This window comes from Dreissena polymorpha, chromosome 7 (assembly GCF_020536995.1).
Source record: "Dreissena polymorpha isolate Duluth1 chromosome 7, UMN_Dpol_1.0, whole genome shotgun sequence".
Taxonomy (NCBI): Eukaryota; Metazoa; Mollusca; class Bivalvia; order Myida; family Dreissenidae; genus Dreissena; species Dreissena polymorpha.
The window spans coordinates 71,315,429-71,341,746 of record NC_068361.1 but is presented as its reverse complement, the minus strand read 5'-3'; the positions used below and the strand labels follow the sequence as shown (position 1 = coordinate 71,341,746).

General features: G+C 33.1%; 2 protein-coding genes across 3 annotated transcripts in view; one reads left to right on the top strand and one right to left on the bottom strand.

Annotated features, from left to right (window-relative positions):
* LOC127837315 (neurogenic locus Notch protein-like) overlaps positions 1-26,318 on the bottom strand; it is a 516,941-nt gene that overhangs the window by 117,011 nt on the left and 373,612 nt on the right. The window lies entirely within an intron of this gene.
* LOC127839812 (band 7 protein AGAP004871-like) lies at positions 10,945-24,923 on the top strand. The gene is made up of 8 exons (XM_052368199.1): positions 10,945-11,002; positions 13,149-13,300; positions 14,676-14,748; positions 15,325-15,407; positions 21,518-21,721; positions 22,071-22,126; positions 23,696-23,774; positions 24,721-24,923. The coding sequence occupies exons 1-8, from the start codon at positions 10,945-10,947 to the stop codon at positions 24,907-24,909; spliced, it is 894 nt and encodes a 297-aa protein (XP_052224159.1). The 3' UTR covers positions 24,910-24,923.

The following is a 26,318-nucleotide window of genomic DNA, read 5'->3' as shown; positions in this document are numbered from 1 at the left end:
GCCGTATTGGTATCGAAATCGAATCGATGGCGTTGAACCGGTTTTTCGATGCATCGAACCGAATCGTTACAGCTCTAGAAAAAACGTTAAGCGGACCTACATACCATTAGTGTTGTCGCAATGTCAGTGTTAACATACTAGATTTTCTTTTTTACCTTAATAATCAAATATCGTTCACCAGTTTGCTATAAGGATACAGTATGCATACCGGTATAATAGAGTTTTACTAAGTAAATGATCAACGTAATAAAATGTTGTAAGGACCATTTATTGTTAAATGTTTTATTAAAACATAAAATTGTATTCACTTATTACCGGTTTTTTAATACGATTTTGTTTAAATGAATATTTATTTTTTATTTAAAAAATATATTACAACCAGTCATGGTAGGTCTACACTGTTAACAGATTAAAAAGAAGTGCGATAAACTGTCAAAATTGTTATGTATATGTTAGATCGTATTAACTCTGTTTCATCGGCGTTATTTAACAAAAGATATTAATGTTTGTATAGTATTAAGTCAAATTTTAATTCAAGTTTCACATCGTCATGTTGCTCACTGTTTTCTGTCTTTTCTTTCCTTTTACTGGCATTCAAACTTGTAATATGCATATCCCAATGAATATATAACACGTTTTGATTTGAATGAAATAAATAAACGCATTATTGTTGCGGTAGATTATCCGTGCTCTAGTATACATATGGTCTGGTACAATAGTAAACTCATTATGTACTACATGTGATGTTTTTAAAATTATCGTTGGGTTACTCCCAGCCAATGTTAGCAAATAAGATCGACAGGTGTGCTCTTGCGCTTGCGCGTGAAATTACAAGAGGAAAATAAAGAAGCTTTTTGAGATTGGGCGATAGTGTAATGTGATCATGTTTCTATCGAGAAACTCACAGTATATAGTTCAAAACAGTATCTCTTAAACCAAGACGCGATAAATGAAATTATGTAAACTGAATTCACTTACCTAGTAAAATAAAACAACCCATCGTTTGTTTGTCTTTGCAGTCAACTTTGAAACCACGCCCAAGTCCACCAATGGCTGTCATCCTGTGATTCCAGAATCTATTGATTGGACCACGGTTCTGGCAACAGTTATTGGAATATATCTTTTAAGGTTTTAAAACAGTTATTCTTTTAATAACATAAAGAGAAAAAAGAAAAAGTGCAGATATTCACGAACGAATTTTCTTGTTGAACTTCCTGAAAATTGCATATAAATTTAATCAAGATGTTTAGTACCACGATTAATATTACTGTGATTGTTTTGTAAATCAATAAAAAGGCATGGTGCTTTGCACTAGTAATATTTAAAAGCATACTTATTCTTGTTCATTTCATACATATTTTTTATCATTGTTCAGAATATATTTAAACGTGTTTTAATGCCCCGGTAGGGTGGCATATAGCACCTGAACTGTTTGTCAGTCCGTCTGTCTGTCAGTCTGTCCGTCCATGCGAAAACTTTAACATTTGCAATAACTTTTACACTATTGAAGCAACGTGATATTTGGCATGCGTGTGTATCTCATGGAGCTGCACATTATGAGTGGTGAAAGGTCAAGGTCAATGTCATACTTTAAGGTCAAAGGTCAAACATATGGCTTCAAAGCCGCGCAATAGGGGGCATTGTGTTTCTGACAAACACATCTCTTGTTAACTGTGTAATGCCGTTTGTTTCAAAATATTGCTAACGTTTGTTTACAGGGTAACACGGTAACATCACATTCCAGAAGAAAACAAATTCATTTATTCTTAAGAAGTTTTGAACATACAAAGGAGTGTTCTTTTTATTTTTATTTTTGTCCACTTTAATTTATAAACAGAAAAGTTCGCAAATCAAATCTTTTTCTTTCGATTTACTTGTTGTTGTTTGATTAAATACACATATTATTTGGTAAACAATTATCATTTTTATTGAGTCTCCGATAGTAGACAACTTCTCTAATTGTTGTCTGTAAAAATACATAAGTTCGATGTATGATTTTATATTTGAAGCACTGTATATGCTAATATATTGAGTGTATAATTGTATATAATACATGTATATCGAATGAAATTTCAATTTTACAACTAAATTGTAGACACCTGTTCTCTCCCCACCTCCCCTCCAAAAAAAATAATAATAAATAATTGAAGTAGCGGATTTGTATATATTCGTGTGTCGATCAGTCGGTAGGTCGAATGTTCGGTCCGTACAGCACGATATCGTGCCAACACTTATAGCTTCTATCATTCAAATTGGGAGGCTAAATAGGAAAGATGTCTGTCGGTTTTGAGGCCAATAGGTCAAAGGTCAAGTTCAGATGGACTTTTAATATTAAATCGATACAATTATCTTTTCAAGTACAATGAACACCTAAATTATCATCACTCAATTGCAATAAACACCATCTAAGCTTCCGACACGGGGTGTCTTTATTATTGGATAGAGTATAAGCTTTAATTCCCTAATGACATGGTGTTTAAAAAAAACACGTATGGTTAGTAATACTTGTCTTACTTTGTGGATTTGAAACAAAATGATTAATGGGCGTTGGCCTGCCGAGAGGTGCATTCACGTTTTACATCTGTTGTCATACTTAAACGATGAAATTGTTACACCTTCATCGGATATCGTGTTCGTGTATGCCTTATGATTGTAATATGTATTCAAGGAATGGGCAAGTTCGCACATTGTCAATTTGTATTATATTTATAATATTTGTATGAGTTTCTTATTACTGATTTATCACGTAATCTATAATTGATTTTTAATGTAATATAGAATATTATTATCATGTATTTTCATTCCGAGTTTGAATTAAATCTCTTGTATCGGATATTTAAATATGCCTCACTTCAATCGAATTTGCAAATTTGCGTTACCTAGACTAATTTCTTATAAAAATATGTTTTTCTTTGTTATATATATATATAATCAAAAACTTATTTTTTAAAGTTACAAATGTTAAGTGTGAATTACGGTAGATAATCTTTATTTTCATTAATTAACAAGGTTTTACATTAACGTTGTTTTGCTGTTCTTGAATTATGAATGAAATGTACCGTTAGATTAATTGGTTTTAATAAAAGAAATACATTTTGGAACACGTGTACCGATGTACAATATTTATATTATTTCACAGTAAAATTTGTCGGCAGATTGGCAATCGTATGATTAACTTTTATGCAAAGTTCCATGAAGCCAGATTGTTAAATTCATTGCCAGTTTTATTGACATAGTAATCACAAAACGCTATTAACTTATTTATTATAACTAAGACATTGTTTTAGTGCATCTTCTGTACAATAATTGCAGAAAAATATTTTATCATGACCGACCTAGTAAAGTACCTTTCTACTTTTGTTGACAATTAAAATATGATATCTGTGTACCACTGTAATAAGTCATTAAATATAAGAATGCTAAGAATATACATGTTTAAAGTCTGATTTCAATTAGAATATTGTATATTGTCATTTTCCATTGCTTTGTATCAGCTTTTTGTTATTATTTTGTACATGTAACGATGAACTATACTTGTTGTTTTAATAACATTGAATATAGGAAAATTAATGTAATAATATATATAACGATGGTTTTCTTATCAAGACTGAACATTGAAATGTTTCTCTAGTAGTTACATACTAAATTTGAGATTTGTTGCAAATTTTGCACATTCCGGTAGAGTACTGTTTTTGTTGCCTCTACTATGTTTATTTGCTCACGTATGAATGTTTTTCTGTTCTAAATTAATAACATTGGTAAATTGTATGAGTTATCTACTATATTAACATTTTGTTTGATGAGATGATGTTCTATTGGTATATATGTTCAACAGTTTATTTGGTATTAATTTACGAGACATTCATATTATAATATTTCATAGTTATTACCATTTTTATTATTAATTAAAGGAGGTAATATTTGCACACTTATATGATAAAGGATAACAAAAATACAGAAGATTGGAATAAAATCAAATTTTATAATTTTGTATGCATGAATGAGCGTGTTATGAACTGTCTTACTTTACTTTTATTTTTCTTAATATAAGCACATGTATAGCAATTGTATTTCATTTGCTTAATAAAGCATTATTAGTATTTATTTTATTAAACGTATTATTAAATGGTTGTGTCTTTTATTAATTGCTTAATGCTGTAATGGATGTGACTTTCACTCAATACTCAAGAGATCCATTTTGAAACTTGGTTGAAAAATGCACTTGTGCTAATTTGTAGCACAACGCAATTGTATGTTTAACAGGCTCAGAGGCTAGATATAGCATTTAAAGGAATTTTTTTTTTTAATCATGGTGTTTTTAATCACTATTTTATTTCAACGAATGTGTATTTCATTTCGATGTATGTGCACCACTAGACGTCACATTTATAACATTGATATTCTATTTAAGAAAACTGCTTAACTGTCTGATGTTATCAGTGATCGACATATCAATCATACTATATGAATTAACTAAATATCTAACTACAAGTAAGTTATTCAGTGTTAAACAAAATAATCTCTACTAGCTTATACAATCATTGATTACTCATACATGTCGCAAAGTTGTTAAATAGTAGTGAATTAATAATTTTCCTATACAATAAGCATTTTAAATGACATCTTGCTTAATATTATGTTTAATATCTATTTAAAAAGGGGTTAAATTAAAGAATTTCTCCAGATAAATGTCTTATCATTCAAATTGGCCATCTTGGTAGAAAAGTAATTTTCATTTCTAACCCGACTCTGTGCACCGCATTTATTTATCCACAATTAAGTAGTCCATGCCGCCTTTATTTATCAATAACGTTGATATTTCGAAAATTTAAGGATCATAAATCTATGCGTTCCCATTGTTTGCTTTTCCATGTAACGTGTCTATTACCTTTCATGTCTGTTGTTATCTAAAAATAATTCCTTTCTGCTCGGATCAAGCAGACTCAAATCAATTTGGTCATAGTCGCCTATTGGGAGGGCCAGTTGAAATTGAAATGTTCATTAAAATCCAACATTGCGCTTGTGCAAATACTCATGGAAAAAAATATTGTCTCCCGAAAACAAACAAATTATATTTATTAATAGTACAAACGAGGTTTTTGAACCGACGAAATGGTTTTGTTTACATTTAACTCCCTGATTGAACCATTTCTTGGACATTTCACAACAACTGCAGAAAAATACGCATCGCATACCGTGCTTTTGAACTTACGTGTACATTGCACACAAAAACAAAAAATCAAGTTACAAAGAAACAAATTTAGATTGTATCTTTATTTACAGTCTTTCAAACACAAATATGTTTATTAACTTTAGTTTACACATGTAATGAAACCATTTAGCGGCTACCTTTGCGTTTTTGTGAATCTTGTCACTTGCCTTCAAAAATGCTTTTATTTCTGCATGGCCTTGACTTTTCTGCCATCATTATCACTTCAAGTAACGTGTTCCTGGTCTGCGTGACACAGTTTTTGTAAGAAGCAGCTTTGTTGTTCACTCAACAAAACAAAGAAACGGATTTATCGGATATAAAAACAGCTTTTAGGAACTTTTTCTTCTTGTGACTTTTGGTTGTTTGGAGCGCTTGCCGGTGGGTACATAATTTGTTCCATTTATTTTTTCCAGACAATGAAAAACAACTCTATAAAGAACAATCTAAATATTGCACCAGCCAGAGCATCGCTTTTGCTATTTGAACATAGAATCGTATTAAGTTGCATTCATTTGTTATAGATATAAGATTGCAAATAAGTGCGAATGGTAAGTCCAATAAATTTAATTTGCAAATACATATGATGCAACTGGAAGAATTTTTATATTCAATCTTCCAAAATATCATTTGGAGCATGGTATATAATAGTGTGTATAATTATGATATCAAATGTTGATCTCAATAGATCATTTTCATTAACAGAACAGAACATAATCGTTTATGTAGACTAACACATGTGAAGCTCTTTGTCATTTACATGCAATAACAACATGAAGTAAATACCAAATATACATCATTTTGAAGAAAGATCAATATACAATTTAAGTAGTATACATGTTTTCATATTTTCGTGAGAACGTTATTACATAATTTCAAACGTAGTTTAATATTTGCAACACTTGTTACATTATTCTTCACCAAATTTTATTAGTGAAAAACAATTATTTCAAACTTCATATATAAGATATTTCTCGGTTTTAAGCTCGACTTTTCGAAGAAAAATGAGAGCTATACTACTCGCCCCGGCGTCGAATATTTTGTTAAATTTTGTGTTTAGATACACTTTAATTCTAAAGTATAAAGGCTATTGCTTTCAAACTTCAAATACTTTCATACTATCATGAGGATACTGTACCTGGCAAGTTGAATTTGACCTTGACCTTTAAATGACCTTGAACCTCAAGGTCAAATAAAACAATTTTGCTTAAATTGCCTTAACTTCCTTATTTGGGATCAGATTTGATTCATACTTTGACAAAACAATACTTACCTGACATACCACAATGGACTCCACCCAAACTCCCCCCCGCTCCACCCTAGAATCCCCCCCCCCATAAAAAATATTTTTGTTATCCTTTTATTCTTTTTTCATTATTTTATTTTTGAAAGACCGTCCAACCATCCAACCTAAGCTATTGCTATGATACTTGAAATAGTATCTTATTAGTTTCTTTTATGTCTTTACAAATGTTCAATAGATTGTGGAAAATATACCTGAACTCAGAATTGTCTATAATTTACCACTTCTTTAAAACATAACCGATCAATATGTTTCAATTATGGTCCTTTTATTGTTAGAAAATGACTTTATTAACTTGACATTATTGAATATAAACAATTGCCCCATGATCCCATGATGGCTTTCGTTATACTTTTAAGCACTCGAAAAATCGAGCGCTCTGTCTTCTGACATTTCTTGTTATACATTCAAACCTTTGAGTCATAAACGACCAAAATTGCGAGGCATAAACAAGTTCAAATGGTTTGTTTCATATTAACAAATCACGCCATACCGATTCCAATCAAATTTTCTAGATGTCACTTGATGTCTGACAATGCTTTGCATAGATGGCAAATAGTCGACCGTGACTGTGATAACGCGATGAAAGTGCAGTAACAATTTACTATAGTGTTCCTAGATCGAACGTGACCATGCAAATAGCGTAATGGTATTTACATGTTATCCATAACGCGTTTACTACTACAAATACTATTGCTTTTATCGTTATAAAAATTATTTTTGGGGTTACTTTTGTATTATTGTTAAAAAAATATTTGACTAACAAGAGTGTTTTCAATATTGAAGCATATGTCTCAAGCAACCATTTTATACAATCCGTTTATAAAATGATACTGTTTTAATGCAAACTACGTTCAAGCAATCAACCTGACCCTTTAAAACGAAAGATATCTTGAAGACTGAATTGCATGATGTATGATTTACTGAGGATGCAGATTTAAAAAAACGATTTGATAAGCAAAATATGTTAGGTAATATGACTAAAATTGACATCAATTTGTTTCAACAGGGAACAGGTTTTCAATTCTGCTTCTGTTTTTGTCTTTTCTGACAATTTGAGATCTACCGTTTGATGTCAATGCACAAGGTTGGTCTACTTCTATGGATAATATCAACATCAAATATAATAATTCCAGGGCTATTGTCCCCTATATTATGTGGATTATTCTACATTAGAACCATCTGATATATGTTTCTTTAGTTATATTGAACACAAGTTTATTTTCGCTTTTCACATCGATATTAACAAACGCTGAATTCATTTTGTTTGATTAGTTGGAATGACACTGTTTGGTATTACTATTTTATAAATATGATTTTGTTATTTAGGGCGGGTTCCAATTGTCTGAATGGACGTTGATTTTTATAGGCCCTCGAGTGTTATTGTCCAAATTTGACATGTTTTGAATAAACGTTATATATATTTCTTCCAGCGTTAATTAATCCCTGGGACTATAAGACCTGCCATTTTTTAGTCTGGATAAAACTCTAAGCCTGTTTTGGTATGTAGAAATTCAAGTGTTATCAAACGTATAGCGTATAGCTTCGATTGTTAGGATATATTATGCTCAGTGTTATATTATTATATTATTAGTACTTCAGTTTATGGCAACAATTACGTTTAAATAGACTCTGACTGTGTCCTTCATTTTTCACAAAAATGTTTTTACTTTACTTCTTTAACCTCTGGCTTAATGCATGTAAATATATTCCAGCTACGGTAAAAGGGAAGTAATCAGTTGACAGTGGAATTAAAAAGGTAAAATCCAAACACTTTTAAAATGTTAAAATTTGTTTTTATTTCATACTATACTCAGAAATCTTTCAAATACGAAGCAATGATTTGACCCAAAGTCAGCGTAAATAATATAACGTAATATAAAATGTTTTTTTCTTAGACAAACGCTTAGCGAAATAGGACCAAATGTCACAGACCACGCTAAATGTTATTGTTCGTTTCTTTGTCTAATTGAATGTGTTCACGACGCCTAATCGCGACTTGTACTATTGATAACTTTAACTCAAATGCGTGGAATGTTGCTTTCTTTTTGTTTTTGCACTATAAGCTTTGTTGCAAGTTGTAGGCTTAATGCGCACCATCGGATAAGTTGCATTTTTTAATTGACCCTTTTTAAACAGTTTTTTATCGAGTACCAAATAGCAAGTTTAGCCCCGTGTTATATTATTAAAATTTATTAAAATAATATAAAATCAAAAAAACAAAAAAAAAGCATAAATGGCTTCCATGCATAGACTGCAGTTAGTAATTGCCAATTAAATACTTCTACGAAAGAGTTAATCAACGAATACGTTGTCAATAGGTTCATTCATTATGGTTTCCTTAGTTGTCAAATATAATTAGCATTAAAAATTGACCTGCATATACATCAAAGATTGCATCGACCAATTATGGATTACTTATTGTTTAAATGCCAATAAAATAGTTTCACTGTAATGGTGACAAAAGAACCTAACTTATACAGAACGACGGCGCAACGTATGTCAGTCTATTAATTAGTAGTAAAACGAAGAGATGGCATAAAGAAAACATCTTCTATTAAAATCTTTCCGACAGTTTGATAAATAAGCCATAATGGCAAACGTTTCACACAATACGTGTCCAAAACCTTACTTCTTAAGTATGTTAACCCTGCGTGTAATACAATTCAGAATCTTAGAAACCGAACTTATCCGAAAGTGTTTCTTTTTTACAAGGACACAATTGTTTGTCGTAAAAAGCGAGACAAATTCTTAACAGTTAACATAAGAAATGTCGGTAGATAATATTACTCGCAACGGTTTCACGCACTCAACACTGAAACACGTTAAAATGCTTGTATGTATCTTAACGCTTGTATAAATTGTATACGTACAGTCCCAGTCCTCCAAATTATTTTCTTGGCAGATACCCGGGGAAAATGAAAAACACGTCCAGAGCACATGTACACAGGTTTACATGACGTGACAAACATAGCCGAGGCATTCGCTAACAACAGAAACTAGGCAATGAATGCTTGGGTCTGTGACATAAACCGAACAATAAAAAAAGACCCGTTAAACTTGATTAATTTGATTCATAATGACTAAAACTATTCAACTGATTTTGTTCCATATATCTTGCAAACACATTATTTCTCTGAAAATACTTGTCGGTGTGTTTACTTGAGTAATACGATCGGTATGACGATTCATTATTACATTAATTCGCTTACAGAATTATAAAAAATACTACTCTTGTAATTAACACTGTCTTAAGTGTACGCATTGTTTTTAAATTTGTTCAGATTTAAAAACAAAAGTCATCTGAACATAAGTGTAAAATTGTTTGTGCTAAATATATTCCCGTTGAACAATGAATCCTGGTGTTTCTGAACTACTAAACGACTTGGCAATAATTCTTTACAGTCATGTCAATCTAATCTTGACAATCAGGGAAAAACCGTTGGTCTTATATATATTTGTTTTGCTGAATTGTGTAATTATTGGACATGTCATATTTGTTTTTTTGTTTATTTCTCATTGATTGAATTAAAAAATGGCACGTATGAACTGATGACCAATTCTACGATATCAGCGTTATCTTTTTATTTGAAATATTGCACTTTTAGCAAGTGCTTCCATAAAGTTTCTAAATCTGTTTCTGGTCGAGTATTAGACGAAAATCTCCTAGGCACAACTATTGTTTCAGCTTATTTTGATATACGGGATATTCAACGATTCTAGTTTGCAACTATACGATTCTTGTAGGCTTATATGGTACACATGATCAAGAAAAGCAAATGGGGTACAACCATTTTGCCATCGCTGCAACGAAATATATACATGAATCGGACTAAACGCAATCTGAACAACATCGATTTCTTTTAACATTCTTAGTATGCATATAGTGTTTTTTTCACATAGTCATTTATATAAATGGTGGTATGCAATGAATAAATCACAAGACAGTACTAACAATAGTGTTATTCTGAGAATAATTGTTGGTAATGCAATGCAAAAAAAACACAGAATAGTTTCCTTATGCCTCTAAGACTCTAAGGCAAATACATCGTCACACGCCATCAGAATCAGAAAGCGTATTGATCGGATACAGACTTGAAACGTTCCAGCCCACAAGCGTGTTCTCCAAATAACTTGGACGATGCGTCAAAGACAAGATACATTTGTGTGTGCATATGCATGGTCTGGATAGCTTAATTCCCAATATTTTAGAGAAACAAATCGAAAACAAAACAAGATATACGAGAAAACAAATCGCAGTAGTGCATTAATTGTAGCTGAACGGTTATACGTGTGCGTATTTTTATGTAGACATATGAAGTAAAGGATATTTGAAAGAGTGTGCACTTGCAAATGATGTATGATTACTAATGTGTCCATCAAAATATTACAATACGCTAGATAAATTGGATTGCATCGAGTACATTTTGACATGAACAACAGGCATACGGGCGGATATTCCCTTGGCACTGAGGACTTGGTCATCGGGGGTAAATATATATATACTAATATTCTCACGGTTTCACTAATTTAATATTTCCTTTATTATAAATAAGAAATTGTAATTTATTTGTTTTGTACATAAGTCATGTTTGTAACATGTCCTTCATTGGCCGGAGGCATTTGATGTCAGTAAGGTATGTCCATGAAAGCAATGTTATGACTGAAAAAAAGCAAAGGTATGGCAGCCAAGTATAGGTTCAATTAAATTGAATATTAAACTGTCATGGAAAAGTAACAATACTATTTAATCACCTAAGCTAAATTACTGGACGCATTTCATTTTCAACCAGAACTTCTAAGTAGCAATATTAACAAAACAAATGACAGGACGACACTTGCAGTTTTTATTTGCACATGAATAGAAACTTTTCCACATTCACAACTCCTATTGGCACCTATAATCACATGATGTAACGAATCTTAATTGTGCAAATCATGTTAAAATTAAATACGTCATTCCTTTGGTCACACGGATCCTGTACATCACACACGACAAGGTTGTGTGTGATGTGTGCTTAATATTGAAACTATGTTATAATAATGATTATAAATGGATGTATCTTTGTATTTGTCGACAATAATCGACACTTCACAAACAAATGTTTTATTCTCTTTAAGATATTATTTACATGATCGCTAAATGTTGATAGCTATTATAATGGTAAAGGCTAGCAATATTTATTTATCTAGACATGTTGTCATGCATAGCTAATAGTCAGTTTAAAGTGAGCGTGGTCTAGTAAAATTAATGGCCAATACTATTTCGTCCGTATCAATCAACTGGATCAACTGAACTATGACATGTGATAAAGCAGACTATTTTCATTTATATTGTTTTCATTTTAAGAAATTCAAAAACCAATCATAAGCTCAATATTTAAATCAGAGCTTTTTTGTTCAAACGATTAAAATGGGAAAATCAATTTACAAGACTGTAGTAAAAAAACTAGATTCAAAAGTCTTAGAGTAGTATATTGATAAATCTACTCAATAAAACTTTAACTGTATGAAACAAACTAAACTTAGGGATAAAAGGCAATCAACAAATAGAGCGATTGGCAGATCTCCTTTATCGAAAGACATCCAAAAACATAACAAAATATATGATTTAACTGTGTAATGCTGAATTTAACAGTATAAACGTGTTGTATTGTGTTTCGCTGTACGAACACGATCGCAACGTATCATTCTCACGGAATGGTATTTAAAAAACGAATTTCATAGATTCATAGAGTCTAAACTATAACAAATATTACTATTTTTATTTCATGTGCCTAATTGCAAGCAATTGCGTCTACCACGTGTAAATCGTTAGCATGATTTAAACAGAAAGTTCTGCCGTCATTACAAATTTATTGGTTTCGGAATAGCCAATTAATGCGTCTGAGAGATTGATGAGTTGCGTCGGGCGGTAACATTCAAAATCTCGGAAGTAACTTGTTTACAACAGTAATGGCTTGTAACATATGTCTAGAAAAGCACCCAAGATGATCAGCTATTGTTTATATTTATTCTAGGTTTTTTTCGGATCCTACTTAAATAGTTTTATATAAAGCATTGGAAGAACAATATCAATTCATTATACAATGCTATTTTAAGTATAACGCAAATGTAATAGTGTTTCTATTTATTTTTTGCAGTGTAGTTTTTAGCGTAAGCCTGCCATGCAAATGTTATGCATGAAATTTGTCAATTCTCCTATAACTTTTATTAGTAAGAGATATCTACTTATTGTAAAGTAAATATTAATTGTTTACCGCAAATTGGGTAGCAACTGAGACCACAGACAGTGCCGAACAGTAATTATTCCCTCTGCTTATCATCGTGGTCAACGTGATCTTTTTTTATTGTTAGACAGACGATAACATCGACGTGGTCGGCGGCTGTAATTGGCTTCTCCTTGCCCTCGCTAAATTCTTCAAAGTATGATCTAAATGCCCTTATTGTTTACCATATTGTTAGATCATGATATCACATATTGTACAAGCTGCTGGGGTTCTCCATGCTTTATCGTTGTTGTGATTAGCTTTTACATATTTCACATGTTTATTGCTTTTACCGTCTCAGAAGACGATACACTGGCATTGTCGGCTGCTGTCATTGATTTCTATAAGTTTTCTTCCTGCTTCACAGCGTCGTCGCCTTTCCCTGAAATATTACTTACCATACTATTTTCAGCGGATGATAACACAGACGGTGCCGGATGCTGTGGATGGCTTCTCTACGCTTTCTCGCTGCTCCTCATCGTGGTTACCTTGCCCTTCTCCCTCGTTCTGTGTATCAAGGTGAGATTTAACGTAATCTAAACATTCGTATCAATAGTAATGGTGATCCAATCATTAATGATGTATCCCCGTCCTTTAAATATGTGCAGTGTAACTTCTTATGATTAAATACTAGTGTTTCCTGTGTTAATACGTCTCTTCCTGAGAAACAGAGATTGAACCATTCGTGTCGTTTTAATTTGAGAGTTCGCCTATTAAGTACAGCACATTAAATCAGATGCACTAAACATGAGGCTTAAATTCTAAAACTGATTATCGATTTCTATATCAATAACATAAAAGTAAGTTGTATGCCTACAGTAAAAAAAGTTTCAGATATGTTCTATTTGTAAATGCATGCAGGGAATCTGGCACGCACGTGAGTTTGTGGACCTCATAATCGTGGTGTGTATTTCCATGCATCCAAAACATTTATGTCAGTACCATAACATACAAATATTTTGTTATTGTACGTCGAGAACAACTGGACCATTCCGTTGACGACTATCGCTCTCTCGGGAGCACAGGACAATAACAAATCAAACTTAGTTCTTGAGCTTTAACGATTTTATGACATTGTATATGAATTCATGGATGTTGTAAAAACATAATGGTGTATTATATTAAATAGTAATGCTTATCCCGTCTTCGTAATAGTTTCAGTGTTGGTTTTTATATACATTTGTTCACTACTATGGTCACATAACGAAATTGAGTTATTTGATGATTAATCATATAATCCGAATAAAATATATAAAAAAAAACGTTTAATGTCAGTGACAAACCCGCATTGTAGATTAAAGCCGTCGATCGGTCGATTCGCGATACGAAATAAACGAACGGCTGTATCAACATGCTATACAAGTTATGTTGTTGTATTTTGCACACAAATATCACGACATGTATATAAAATTAAAAACATATGCATGCATATCTTACGATTAATATTTTGATTGTGTTAATTGTCGATCTAAAGACTGAATACACTAAATCTGTTTGTATGCGTTAACATGTGAACTTTCGAAGGTAAATACTGCATTGTTTCTGTCTTACTCCAAAAGTTTATTCCCTATTTCTACCTGAAATATGTGACCAGAAAGTTATTGGTTAAATCATTGATTTACCCTTTTCCACTCAGAAGCAAAGTAAAAATGCCTGTGTGCAAACAGCATAAAACCAGAACAGGTTGCGAGTCACTCGCAGTCTGTACAGGTATCATGCTGTTTACTGCTAATTAGTATCTTAAGGTCGAATATGAAGCTTTTAAAATTTGAATCTAGTAATTAAATTTAACTTTTTGATGGACTACAAATGCATCAAAAATACTTTTCTTCGGGTAAAGGGTTAAAAACAATATACTGAATCTGGTTTCATTATATTATTTACGTCTGTCTAGGTTGTGCAGGAATATGAGAGAGCCGTGATATTCAGACTTGGGCGTTTACCATTAGGTGGTGCAAAAGGACCAGGTACGCATCTATATATATATATATATATATATATATATATATATATATATATATATATATATATAGATATATATATTATATATATATATATATATATATATATATATATATATATATATATATATATATATATATATATATATATATATATAAAAATGCAATACTTGTTTTAAACTAAAAAACTTATTGTAACAAATTGTGAAGTAATACATTTATTACATATTGTTTGATAGCATTATATACAGAACACATGTGCCAATGGTATATATTGGATACTTATTACACCAATGTTGATTATAAATGAATTATGGAAGACAGTCTCGGTAGTGGTATTTCAAATTCGGCGTGTAATGCATTCCTTGTTTATGTTAGTTAATAAAAATTTTTAGGAAGCATGCTTTAAGTTATGTGAAATAATATAATAACAATACATCCTCTTTGTCCCCGACATATACAATTGTTCGCAAATGCAATAATTTATAAAACAAAAGTTTGCCAATTTTGTTCACGATATAAATTGACACTAGAAACATCCACATTGTGCTTCTAATTTCTTACAATTATTGTCTCTTTTAGGTATCTTCTTCATAATTCCCTGCATCGAAAGCTACACAAAAATTGATCTTCGCACAGTTTCATTTGATGTGCCACCACAGGAAGTAAGTTACTATTACATGTATTGATATTGGGTGTGTAGTGTATTGTAAAGCATACGTGTACTTATTAGGCGCTTTTTTAGCCATTAGATTATTTTCACTAACATGAAACACAAATCCAATGTTGGATATTACAAATGAGCTATTCTTAAATGATGTCACATTCAAATTCCCATGTAAAGTTTTAGATGATGTTATTACTTCATTCTTGTCATTGACTGTCGTCTGGTTTCTGTATACTGTATACAATTAAGTGCTGTATTAATTTTTGATATACAAAACAAAACTAAAATAAACATGTACTTCAACAGAACAGAACTGGTATTTTCAAATAAATTATCCCCGTTTCCTCGTTTTACACCCCTTTAACCCATTTATGCCTCCCGTCTAGAAAAAAAGGCCTTGGCAAACAGCGTAGACCCAGATGAGACGCCGCATGATGCGGGGTCTCATCTGGATCTACGCTGTTTGCTTAAATGAATGTTTGTAAGAAATATTCTAAATAAAGAAATAAATATACTGGACATCCCTAATTTTAGAAATAATTGATCCACTTTAGAAGGATGGGAGAGTCCACTAGGTATAAATGGGCTAAACTTTGTCAAAACTGTTCGATTAGTGACAAACGAAAACACCCGTCATGTTCTGATGCGCTTTACTGGGGTCTTATTGCGTTAAATCCATTATTATATCATTCTGCATCCGTTTTACAACTAGACATGCGCAGCGACATTTTGAAAACCTGCAATAGACGGGTAATACTCTATGATGCTTTAATTTACTTCAGAATTACAAGTCATAGTCTTTATTGGCGTCGCACCGAAGTGCGGCGACTAGTATGTAATACGTTTTGTTTTCGCTTATGGGAGGAGAAGTTATTTTACGGATCAATGTATATATTTTTGTTGTCAGAATATCTTGCATAGTGGTGATAGTTTGCGTAAATTAGTGTAAATAAGTACTACATTTGTGTCTATTGCATTAACTACAACAATTATTCCCAATAATACAAAGCTAAATGTTTTTATTAATAACTGATCAAAGGGACTGGGCAATAATAAACGATCACAGGGACTGGGCAAATACGCGAAACAGTGAAACTTTCTGGTTTTGTATAAAAAACATAACTTCTTTGTTTCACTATCCTAGCAACCACCTAGTTACTAATAAAGGCGCTATAGACCGCGAAGCACGAGACGTATTCTTAATTGTAATAATGAGCCTTGATAAAGAATGCAGACGCTTATCAATGAGCACCATCACAGCACCCCAGTCTCATTACTATCAAGTCCTTCTACAGGTTTTTTAAGAACCACATATAGAAGGCCGCATGCTGACCCGTATCTTACCAGTGGTATGGACCCTTTGGTATGGACTTTTAACCCCGCTCACTATCCAGCGTTTAAACTTCCGGGTTTACATTTCAACCGACTATTTATAGCTTCTTAATATCTTAGTTAGAAGGTGATTGTTCAAGCGGTTTCGTAGTGCAGTGGTTACACGCTCGCTTTACATGTGAGAGGCCCAAGTTTCGAGCCCGAGTAGAATCAAATTATTTTATTTGTGTTCTATGTTCACTTTTTGTTTTGATGTAGACATTTTAGTTTAAATAGATATGCTGTTTTATTTTTTACCATTTTTTATATTTAATTATGCCCATGAACTGTATGTGTGAGAGGGTGGGGGTTCGTAAACACATTAAAACTTTTACAGTGTTTTCATATCAATGAGTACTCAACCCTATCGTAAATGAGCAGCGTAAGAATAAGTTCAGAATCATCTCCCCTTGAAGTTGAGAAAAATATGAAATAACGCTTACAAGATGAAGCAGATTTGTTAATACCTACACAGTTCTGTTCCATTAGAGAAAACTGCACACGGATGCCAGTAAAAAAGGAAACCAATGTTAATAAATGAACTATGAAATATTTGAGGGTTACAACACAAAATCATAGATTATGGTTATTTGGGGTTATAACAAAACATCATAGATAATGGTTATTTGGGGGTTATAACACAAAATCATAGATAATCATTATACCAGTATCTTTTTCTATTTTGTTTAAAATAATCGGCCAATATATAAATATTTACAGTAGAAAAAAATCGTTCCATGTAACTTCATTGAGTGCCTTTTACACTGAAATTCCCGACGCCCTTTGATGCTTTGCGTCAATCGTTATCTTGTTTGTATTGTAACTTTTATTTACGCGTCAACGTGATTATTACAAACTTTAATGAGATATACAAAAGAACATCATTTTGCAATCTTTCTTTCTAAATAAAATACTTACAAGTTTTGTTTCTTTAAAAAAAGGTAGTCATTCTTAATATTTGCGAAAGATGCAGTATGCTAGTAATATTTTTCTTGAAAAATATAATGATATTATTTTAAAGTAGGGTTCTTTGATATTAACTGATAACTAGTTTGCACATGTGTTTCATGTCATTTAAGCATGTTTCCAAACTTAACTATATAGTCCCATCAAAGGTTAACATAGGTTAAACGTTTTGAATGTTTTACTTGGGAAGTTTGCATATTTATTTAAGCACATCAATCTATATTCACAAAACATGTGGTTTCAATACTCAAACTTATGACAGAACTATGCATCAATAAAAAAGTAATGCAAATGTTCATAATAAATTTAGTTTCGGAAAAAAAAATTCTCTGCGAATAAATGCAAGAAATAAAGAAATAGGGAATCTGACACGCAAATGTCTTTGTGGCCTTAAAACGCTAGTACCGTGAATTCCACGTTGTATTTTGCCATGCCTTAAAAAATCATTCAAAGCCATAATATATACATATCTTGCCATTATACGTCTAGGCGAATTGGACTCTTTATGTTGACGACAATCCCTCTCCGGGGAAAAGGAGAACACGAGAAATCAAACAAAGGTCTTGAGCAAAAACGATTTTATGACAAAGTATATGAATTAATGGATGCTGTTTTAACCAGAAAGGTTTCGTATCAATATATACAACTATACATGTATGTTTGAACATTATATAGCCTAGTCACAGCATACATTAGTTTCCTTTTGTCATGATTCTCTTTTTAACCATTTAATTTTAAATGTTTAATATTATGTTGTATGTAAAGTCCTTTATTTGGTAGTCAAATTGTAACTTTCAGCAGCTTAAAGGAGCCTTTTAACAGAGTTTTGCATATTTTGAAGTTAGTCATTAAATGCTTTATTTTGATAAACGTAAACTTTGAACTTTAAAAGCTTCAGTGAAAAATCAAGAATAAAATTAATAAATGAAAAAAAAGTAACTCGTACCGGGGCTCGAACCAGTGACCTTCGGAGTCCTGGAGTAAAAACGAATGTATGATGTATTTTATACATTATAAAAGCAATCTTCGTAGTTTCGTAAATTTAAACGACAACAGCAGAACTCTCCAAATTATTCACTCGTTTCGCGTTGCAACGCTTTATAATTTTTAGGTTTATAAATCGTCAAAAGATGCTTATAATGGCTATATTAGACTTTGGTAAATGTTCAATAATACTATATCCTCACAAATATCATAACTAAAACGAAAATTTGCGAATCTGAAACAACTTTTATTCAATTTTGTCAATTTGCCAAACCGTGAAAGATCCCTTTAAATACCATCGAATATTTACAAAAAAATATTTCCTGATAATATATCTGGAGTTTCAATTTTTGTGCAAGTAATTATTCGAAGTATTATGCACGTGTAGAGCGTAAATGATTTGTTTAATAAACATATACTAAAATACTAACAATCAAGTATTCGGAGACAAATGAGATGGTCTTTACGGCATAGTATGAGTATATGCCGTTTTCAAGCACATCTGTGAATCGGTCAATATAATCAGATGTGCACATGTAGAGTGAATTTAATTTGTTATTTTATTCAGGAACAAACGAAAGAATAAAGAAAGCGCACCAGATGTTAAGCATTCTTAATTATGTTCACATTCCAACAACCCGAATATTAAGTCAGTTAGATGCAATAATTTAGTAATATCAACTCTAATTTAGCTATTTTCCTTATAAAAGTGTATCTCTTGATATCGCAAAAGTGACGTTCATGCTTTATTGTTTCGAATTATATATGCAATTAACAGCTATTTGGTTTATAAAAAAAAGAACTACCACCCACCCCTACTCCTATCAAAATGCAAATCTATCAGCATAGTTTAAGCGTATGTTGTCATATAAAGTAAAATGAATTTGATAGCGGCGATTGCTCTCAACAGAATGGAAAATCAAGCAAATCTCTTAAACTAACTCGAGGGCATGGCATCTGCTCTTGATTTATGAGTGTTGCTTAAACGCAATCCATACTTAAGAAAGAATTACAACCGGTGCAATAATTTATTAGGGGATAGAAGGAGGATATAATCTTAATAGTTAGCGGTTTCATTAATAACCTTAACTCTCTAGAAGAAGGTGAGTTCTCAGAATAATAATAAGTTACATTTGAATGTTTAACTGCCGATACTGTTAGTGTTTGCGTGTACGTACAGTTCATGTCTTTGCATGGGTTCCGCTGATTGAGTTAAATTGCTAAAATACACGTGTTTTTCGCCATTATTATAAGAACACACAGCAGAAAGTGTCGCCACGAGATGATACGTATGTAAGTCCGTTACCTCAAAGTATCAATGCAAGTGCTCTAAAAGAATAATTAACAAAAACCCTTAAATAACGATTGACCAATCCCGCTTGACATGTTCATCTTTCTGTACCAAAGTTGTTTCTAGCCTTATCACACCAATAAGCCGATTGTTTGAACAGCAACTAGAGATAGTTCAGATCTATATATTCATATTTTTCAGACCGCTAGATTTAGAGCAATACGTGTTATAGCCCTATCATAAAATATAATAATTGCATGTGCTGCATATATGATCAGATTATTCGAATGCAAAGGATTACAACCGCAAACCACGCACATTTACGTAACAGTCAAGTACATAAAATGGATTAATGGACGTGCTCTGTGAAAATGAGGTTAAATGCATGTGTGTAAAGTGTCGTCTCAGATAAGCCTGTGCAGTCCGCACAGGATAATCACGGACAACATTTTCCGCTTGTATATTTTCTGTTAAAAGAAAGTCTCTACTTAGAAAAACGACAGTTTAAGCGGAAAATGTCGTCCCTGTTTAGCATGTGCTGACTGCACAGGCTAATCTGGTACGACACTTAACGCACATGCATTTAACCCCCTTTTCACAGAGCGCGGCCCGTTTGTAAATGGGAACACAAATGTAATCAAAACGCAAGTATGATTCCTTTATTGTCAAGAGAAAGTCGATTACATGAATGTAATAGTTAATTACATTTCTTTAAAAATAAAAGAACGACCCCATGTTTGAACACCATATCCGACTTCTAAAGAATCAATTTCGGTTCATGTACGCTTTTAATCAATCCATATAAGTGGTTAACAAAGCAGGAAAATCTTTATTTTATTAAAATTTGGTTGATAATAACTTAATGTGTTGATACATCGTTATCAGCAATTAGAACCAATCGTGCTATTCTACAGTTATATACTTTTAAATATGAAGTTTCGAAGATAGGAATACTGAAAACAAATAAAAGTACCCTGCGCATTGTCGAGCGACATTACACGAATGGCGTACTGCTTGAAATGAATGTTCATTTATGAATAATCATCATTAGAAATTGATAAAATTTGAATGCGTTACAAACGCAAAACGATTAAATAATTTGAATTTATTCTGCTGTTTCGTTGTATTTTGTGAATATACGTGGATTGTTTATTGATATTATAATAATTATACTGTTTTATATGTAGGGGTTTTCTTTTTTAATTATATTCTGGTTTTAAAATTGAGCTCTCTGGTTCCGATTCTTCTTTGTGAGGTTCATTTCTCAATTAAATCATTTAATGACGACCTTAACGAAATAAAAATATGTTACAAAGTCCCTAAAAGTATAGTTCAAACATACATATTAATAAAATACGATTGTACACAGTTTTACTAGCTACGTGATTATTAATAATATTACTCTCAAAAGTTCGAAACCTTATTCATTCGTATTTGTTCCGCATTTTCCAAATTGGTAAAACAATGACCAACCGGTTGTTTGAATTTTCGAACAGGTTCTTACGAAGGATAGTGTGACCGTTTCCGTCGACGCCGTTGTGTACTACCGGGTTTCCAACCCGACCGTGTCTGTTGCTAACGTCGAGAACGCGCACCATAGCACGCGCTTGCTTGCGCAGACGACATTGCGCAACATCCTGGGAACCAAGAACATGTCGGAGATCTTGTCGGACAGGGAGAGCATCAGTCAAGGAATGCAGGTAGCTATTAAGTATTTGAAAAACCTTATACAGTTCTATTTACTCGTCCGTTACACGTAATGATATTTTTTAACTAACTGATTTAGAATGCATTTTGAACAGTAATGTACGCAACAATATACCCAAACTTTAATAGCTTGGGCTATTTGCACGAGCTATCTTTAATTTGGCTTTAGAAAAATAATATTTATGAATAAAACGTATATCATAAAACGTCGCGTATATGTTTTAAGTAGACTTGAATTTCGATAAATAATAACATATAAGCAAAGTAACTAACACGATGTGAAGCGCGTATCATACATTGTTACAGATATAGAAACACTATCATTGTGGCTTTGATTTTCAGTCCTCATTAGACGAATGTACTGATCGATGGGGAATCAAAGTTGAGCGAGTAGAAATGTAAGGTATTTTATGTTATGTTTTCGATCACGTTCTGAATGCAATAATTTGAACCTGTAATAAATATAGTATGAATAAGTAACTAAAAGTGGCAACTATTCGCTTAGTACGACTTTTCTCTTATGTTTGCGTATTTCTTCGTTAGATAGCCATATATCATCCAAGAATTAGGTCACCATTTTGTGTTTTCTTTCAAATTTTTCGTTAAAACTTTTTTCTTCAAATCTAGACAAGTATCAAGAAGGGAATTAAAAGTTTTGCAAACTCAATCAAATAATCTGATGCAGTAGTGAATTATCTTAACATGCATGTATTTATGTCCAGTAATTATTTTCACGATAAAATCCAAACATTTAAAACAAACTTTCAACGCTTAGTTGAAAATTTGTTCACATTTCTCAAACATGCAGGTTATCGTATGCAGCAATACAAAATGAATGCCACCATAATATGATTCTAACATGGAACCATTTTATGTTTGAAGGGACTTTGTCATTTAAATGGCCCAAAAAAATGGCAAATTCTTAAAAAACTGAAATGACACAAATGTTATTGGTATATAATCACGGATAAAATTGGCTACATAAAATAACGAGAAAGTTAATACATTTAAAAATGCCTTTTTGTTTAGCCGTTTTCATACTTACATGTTGCCAACATTAGTGTGAGTTATCTATATATCTGCCGGTTGGAAAGGGTTATTATCAAGTAAGATATCACGGTTGGTTCAAGCAATGTTCACTGTCGTTCATTGTATGATTATGAGTTTGATACCATATCGGAATTAAAAACAATTGTATCTGCAAATAATTTGTTTAATTAATCAAACATTATACAATTTCTGACACTTTATATAAGTTAATATTTGATTAACTTATAGTTTTAGTAAATTACATTAACGGGTAAAAGAACATATCAGTTTTTATTTTTCATAGTCCCTTTAAGGTGCAAATAGTCTATTGATATAATGCAAACATCTTTAACTAACATCCAAAGGATGAACACTATTTTGTCTCTCTGATATTTATAGACTAAATGTGTAGCAGTATCTAAACATTTATTTACAGTTGAGCAACAGTTGCATTATCATTCCCTGAAGATGAAAGCATATAAAACATAGCGGACGAATTAAAACATATGCATTGGAATTATGCAACGACAGAAGAACGACTAGAAGAAACACCCGTATTAAATAAACTTTGTCTTATATTCAATGAAATCCGCAACGGAACTATTTGCAACCATTACTGTATCATTCAGTGTTGTTATATGAGAAACACTCATCCATGGCACGAACCCCTTTCCCGCAAAAATAGGCTTAATGTTTGAGCTTAAAGTGTCGTCCCAGATTAGACTATCTAGTTTACACAGGCTAATGATCAGGAACGAGACTTTTGAGTTTATGTATGTTTTTTGCCTTTACAGGAAGTCTTTTCTAACGAGAATTCAATCTAGGCGGAAAGTGTTGCCCGTAATTTGCATTCACAAATCTGGGATGACACTTTACGCACATGCATTAAGTCTAGTTGTCTATCATAAGTTTCGTATAAGCATGTAAATTCATTGCAGTAAGGACGTTCGGCTCCCAGTGCAGCTTCAGAGAGCCATGGCGGCAGAGGCGGAGGCTTCCAGGGAGGCTCGAGCAAAGGTATGGCACAGTTTTACAACAACATGACATATATTATATTTGTCGTTTAGAGAGAGAGAGAGAGAGAGAGAGGGAGAGAGAGAGAGGGAGAGAGAGAGGGAGGGAATAAGGGAGAGAGAGAGACAGAGATAGAAAGAAGGTGAGAGAGAGATGGGGAAGGGAGGGAGGGAGGGAATAAGGGGAGAGAGAGGACAGAGATAGAAAGAGAGAGAGAGAGAGGTGGGATGTGGAAGGGAGGTAGGGAGGGATAAGGGGGGAATCGAGAGAGGGAGGGGAATCAGGAGAGGAAGAGAGAGAAAAATGAGGGAGGGACGGAATAAGTGAGAGAGAGGGAGGGGTTTTATAAACATTTGTAGGAAGTAAACGATAGAGAGAGTGAGAGGGAAGAGAAAGGGCCGGGAGGGAAGGGAGGGAGGTAGGGAGGGAGATAGGGAGGGAGGGAGGGAGGGCGGACAGGCGGGAGTGAGGTAGGGATGGCGGGTTAGAGTGAGGGAGTAAGTGAGGGAGGGAGGGATAGCGGGAGTGAGGGAGGGAGGGAGTTTAATAAACATTTGTAGGCAGTAAACGAGAAACGAGAGAGAGAGCAAGGGCGGGAGGGAGGGAGAGAGGGAGGAAGTTTAATAAACATTTGTAGGAAGTAAACGGGGAGGCTCGAGCAAAGGTATGGCACAGTTTTACAACAACATGACATATATTATATTTGTCGTTTAGAGAGAGAGAGAGAGAGAGAGAGAGAGGGAGAGAGAGAGAGAGAGAGAGAGAGAGAGAGCGAGAGAGAGAGAGAGAGAGAGAGAGAGAGAGAGAGAGAGAGAGAGAGAGAGAGAGAGAGGGCGGTATGGAGGGAGAGAGGGAGGGAGATAGAGACATAGAGAGAGGGATGGAGAGAGGGAGGCAGGGAGGGAGGGAGGGAGGGAGAGAAAATGATACGTCAAACAACTGATTCCAGGTTATCGCGGCGGAAGGAGAGCATAAGGCATCCCGTGCGCTCAAAGAGGCTGCTGACGTCATGGGTAGCTCCAGTGCCGCTCTTCAGTTGCGCTACCTCCAGACGCTGAGTTCCATCTCCGCCGAGAAAAACTCCACCATCATATTCCCGCTTCCCATCGACTTGTTTAAAGCGTTCATAAATAAATAGTTATTTTTTCTTGATCTACATGTTTAGCCGAATCAATTTTACATATTGCGGACTGCACATGCTAATCTGGGACGACACTTTACGTACATTAAACCCCTTTTTCACAGAGAACGGCCCATATTTATTATAAAAAGGACCAAACTAACTCTGAATCAGTTTCATGTAAGACACGTTCATGTAGTATAAGGTATATACATGTATAAACACATTAAATACAACCTTGGTAAAAATCTAACACGGGTTTTTTATAACACGTTAAGCTTGCAGAATGGTTTCGTGTTAATCTTTGGTTTTCACAGCATCTTAATATAACCCAGACCATTATCGTTTTTGGTTTAATTTACAGTCCGGGTTATTTATAATTCTGTACAAGTCGCGAAGAGTAAGCGGGAAAGTGCTCAGCCTACTCAATGACCGATTAGCACAAATAAAACAGAACATATTTTGTAGGATTATTGTAATTTTGTATATGTACTACAATTATATTATGTGTACGTACATACCTACGGAAGTGGTTGTTAGACATATTAAAGCTACAAAATAATATGCACTGTGATTTTAATGCCGAAACGCCTACATTCTATTTACAATCCTGGACTTATTTTAGAAAATTGCAAAATTTTAAAAGTTTAAGTATTCACATTTCTGTCAAGAAATATACGGTGCCGTTATATTCACCCCATTTCAACTTTAATCACACTTTGACATACACAATATGTAGGTATTTCCATATTATTGTATTCAAGATTTATGTTCTTAACAATTTACGTATTCAAATAAATTATTAAAAAAATCCAACACGGGTAAGTTCCCATCCTTAAACTTACAATCATTGGTCTTGTATTATGTATATACTGCAATATATTTGAATGCATGTACATTATATTATACTAGAAGTGGTCAAAGACGTAGATGTCTCCAACGTAAATAATTGCATTAAAATAATGTGTGTCTGCTGTATCAAATTCGATACAATACATGATGCCTTCTATAATGCATATATAAAAATTCAATGAAAATATACATAATTATAATGACAGGATTTCACCATATACCTGTTTTATGGACCGAGGCTATGAGTACAGGCCGTTGATATGTGGCATTTGATTTAAAATTGCTTTGTAAGCAATAACGTTTCAGTCCGAACAAATTGCATGCTGGCACATTGGTAACAAGTGTAACCTTGACCTAAGAGGTTGTGCCCCTGGGGAATAATCGATGCGCGCGGAATTTGTCTCCACGTTGTTATCATTTGAGGCAAAATATTTAAATATCGTGTGGTAAATAATGAATGCACAATACGGCTTAACGGATTGACGATTTTCTTTAACGTACGGTGAATGCTCGGCATTGTTGCCCTCTGCTGTTTTTTATCTTCACACTTATGGGAATTTCACACATATATATGT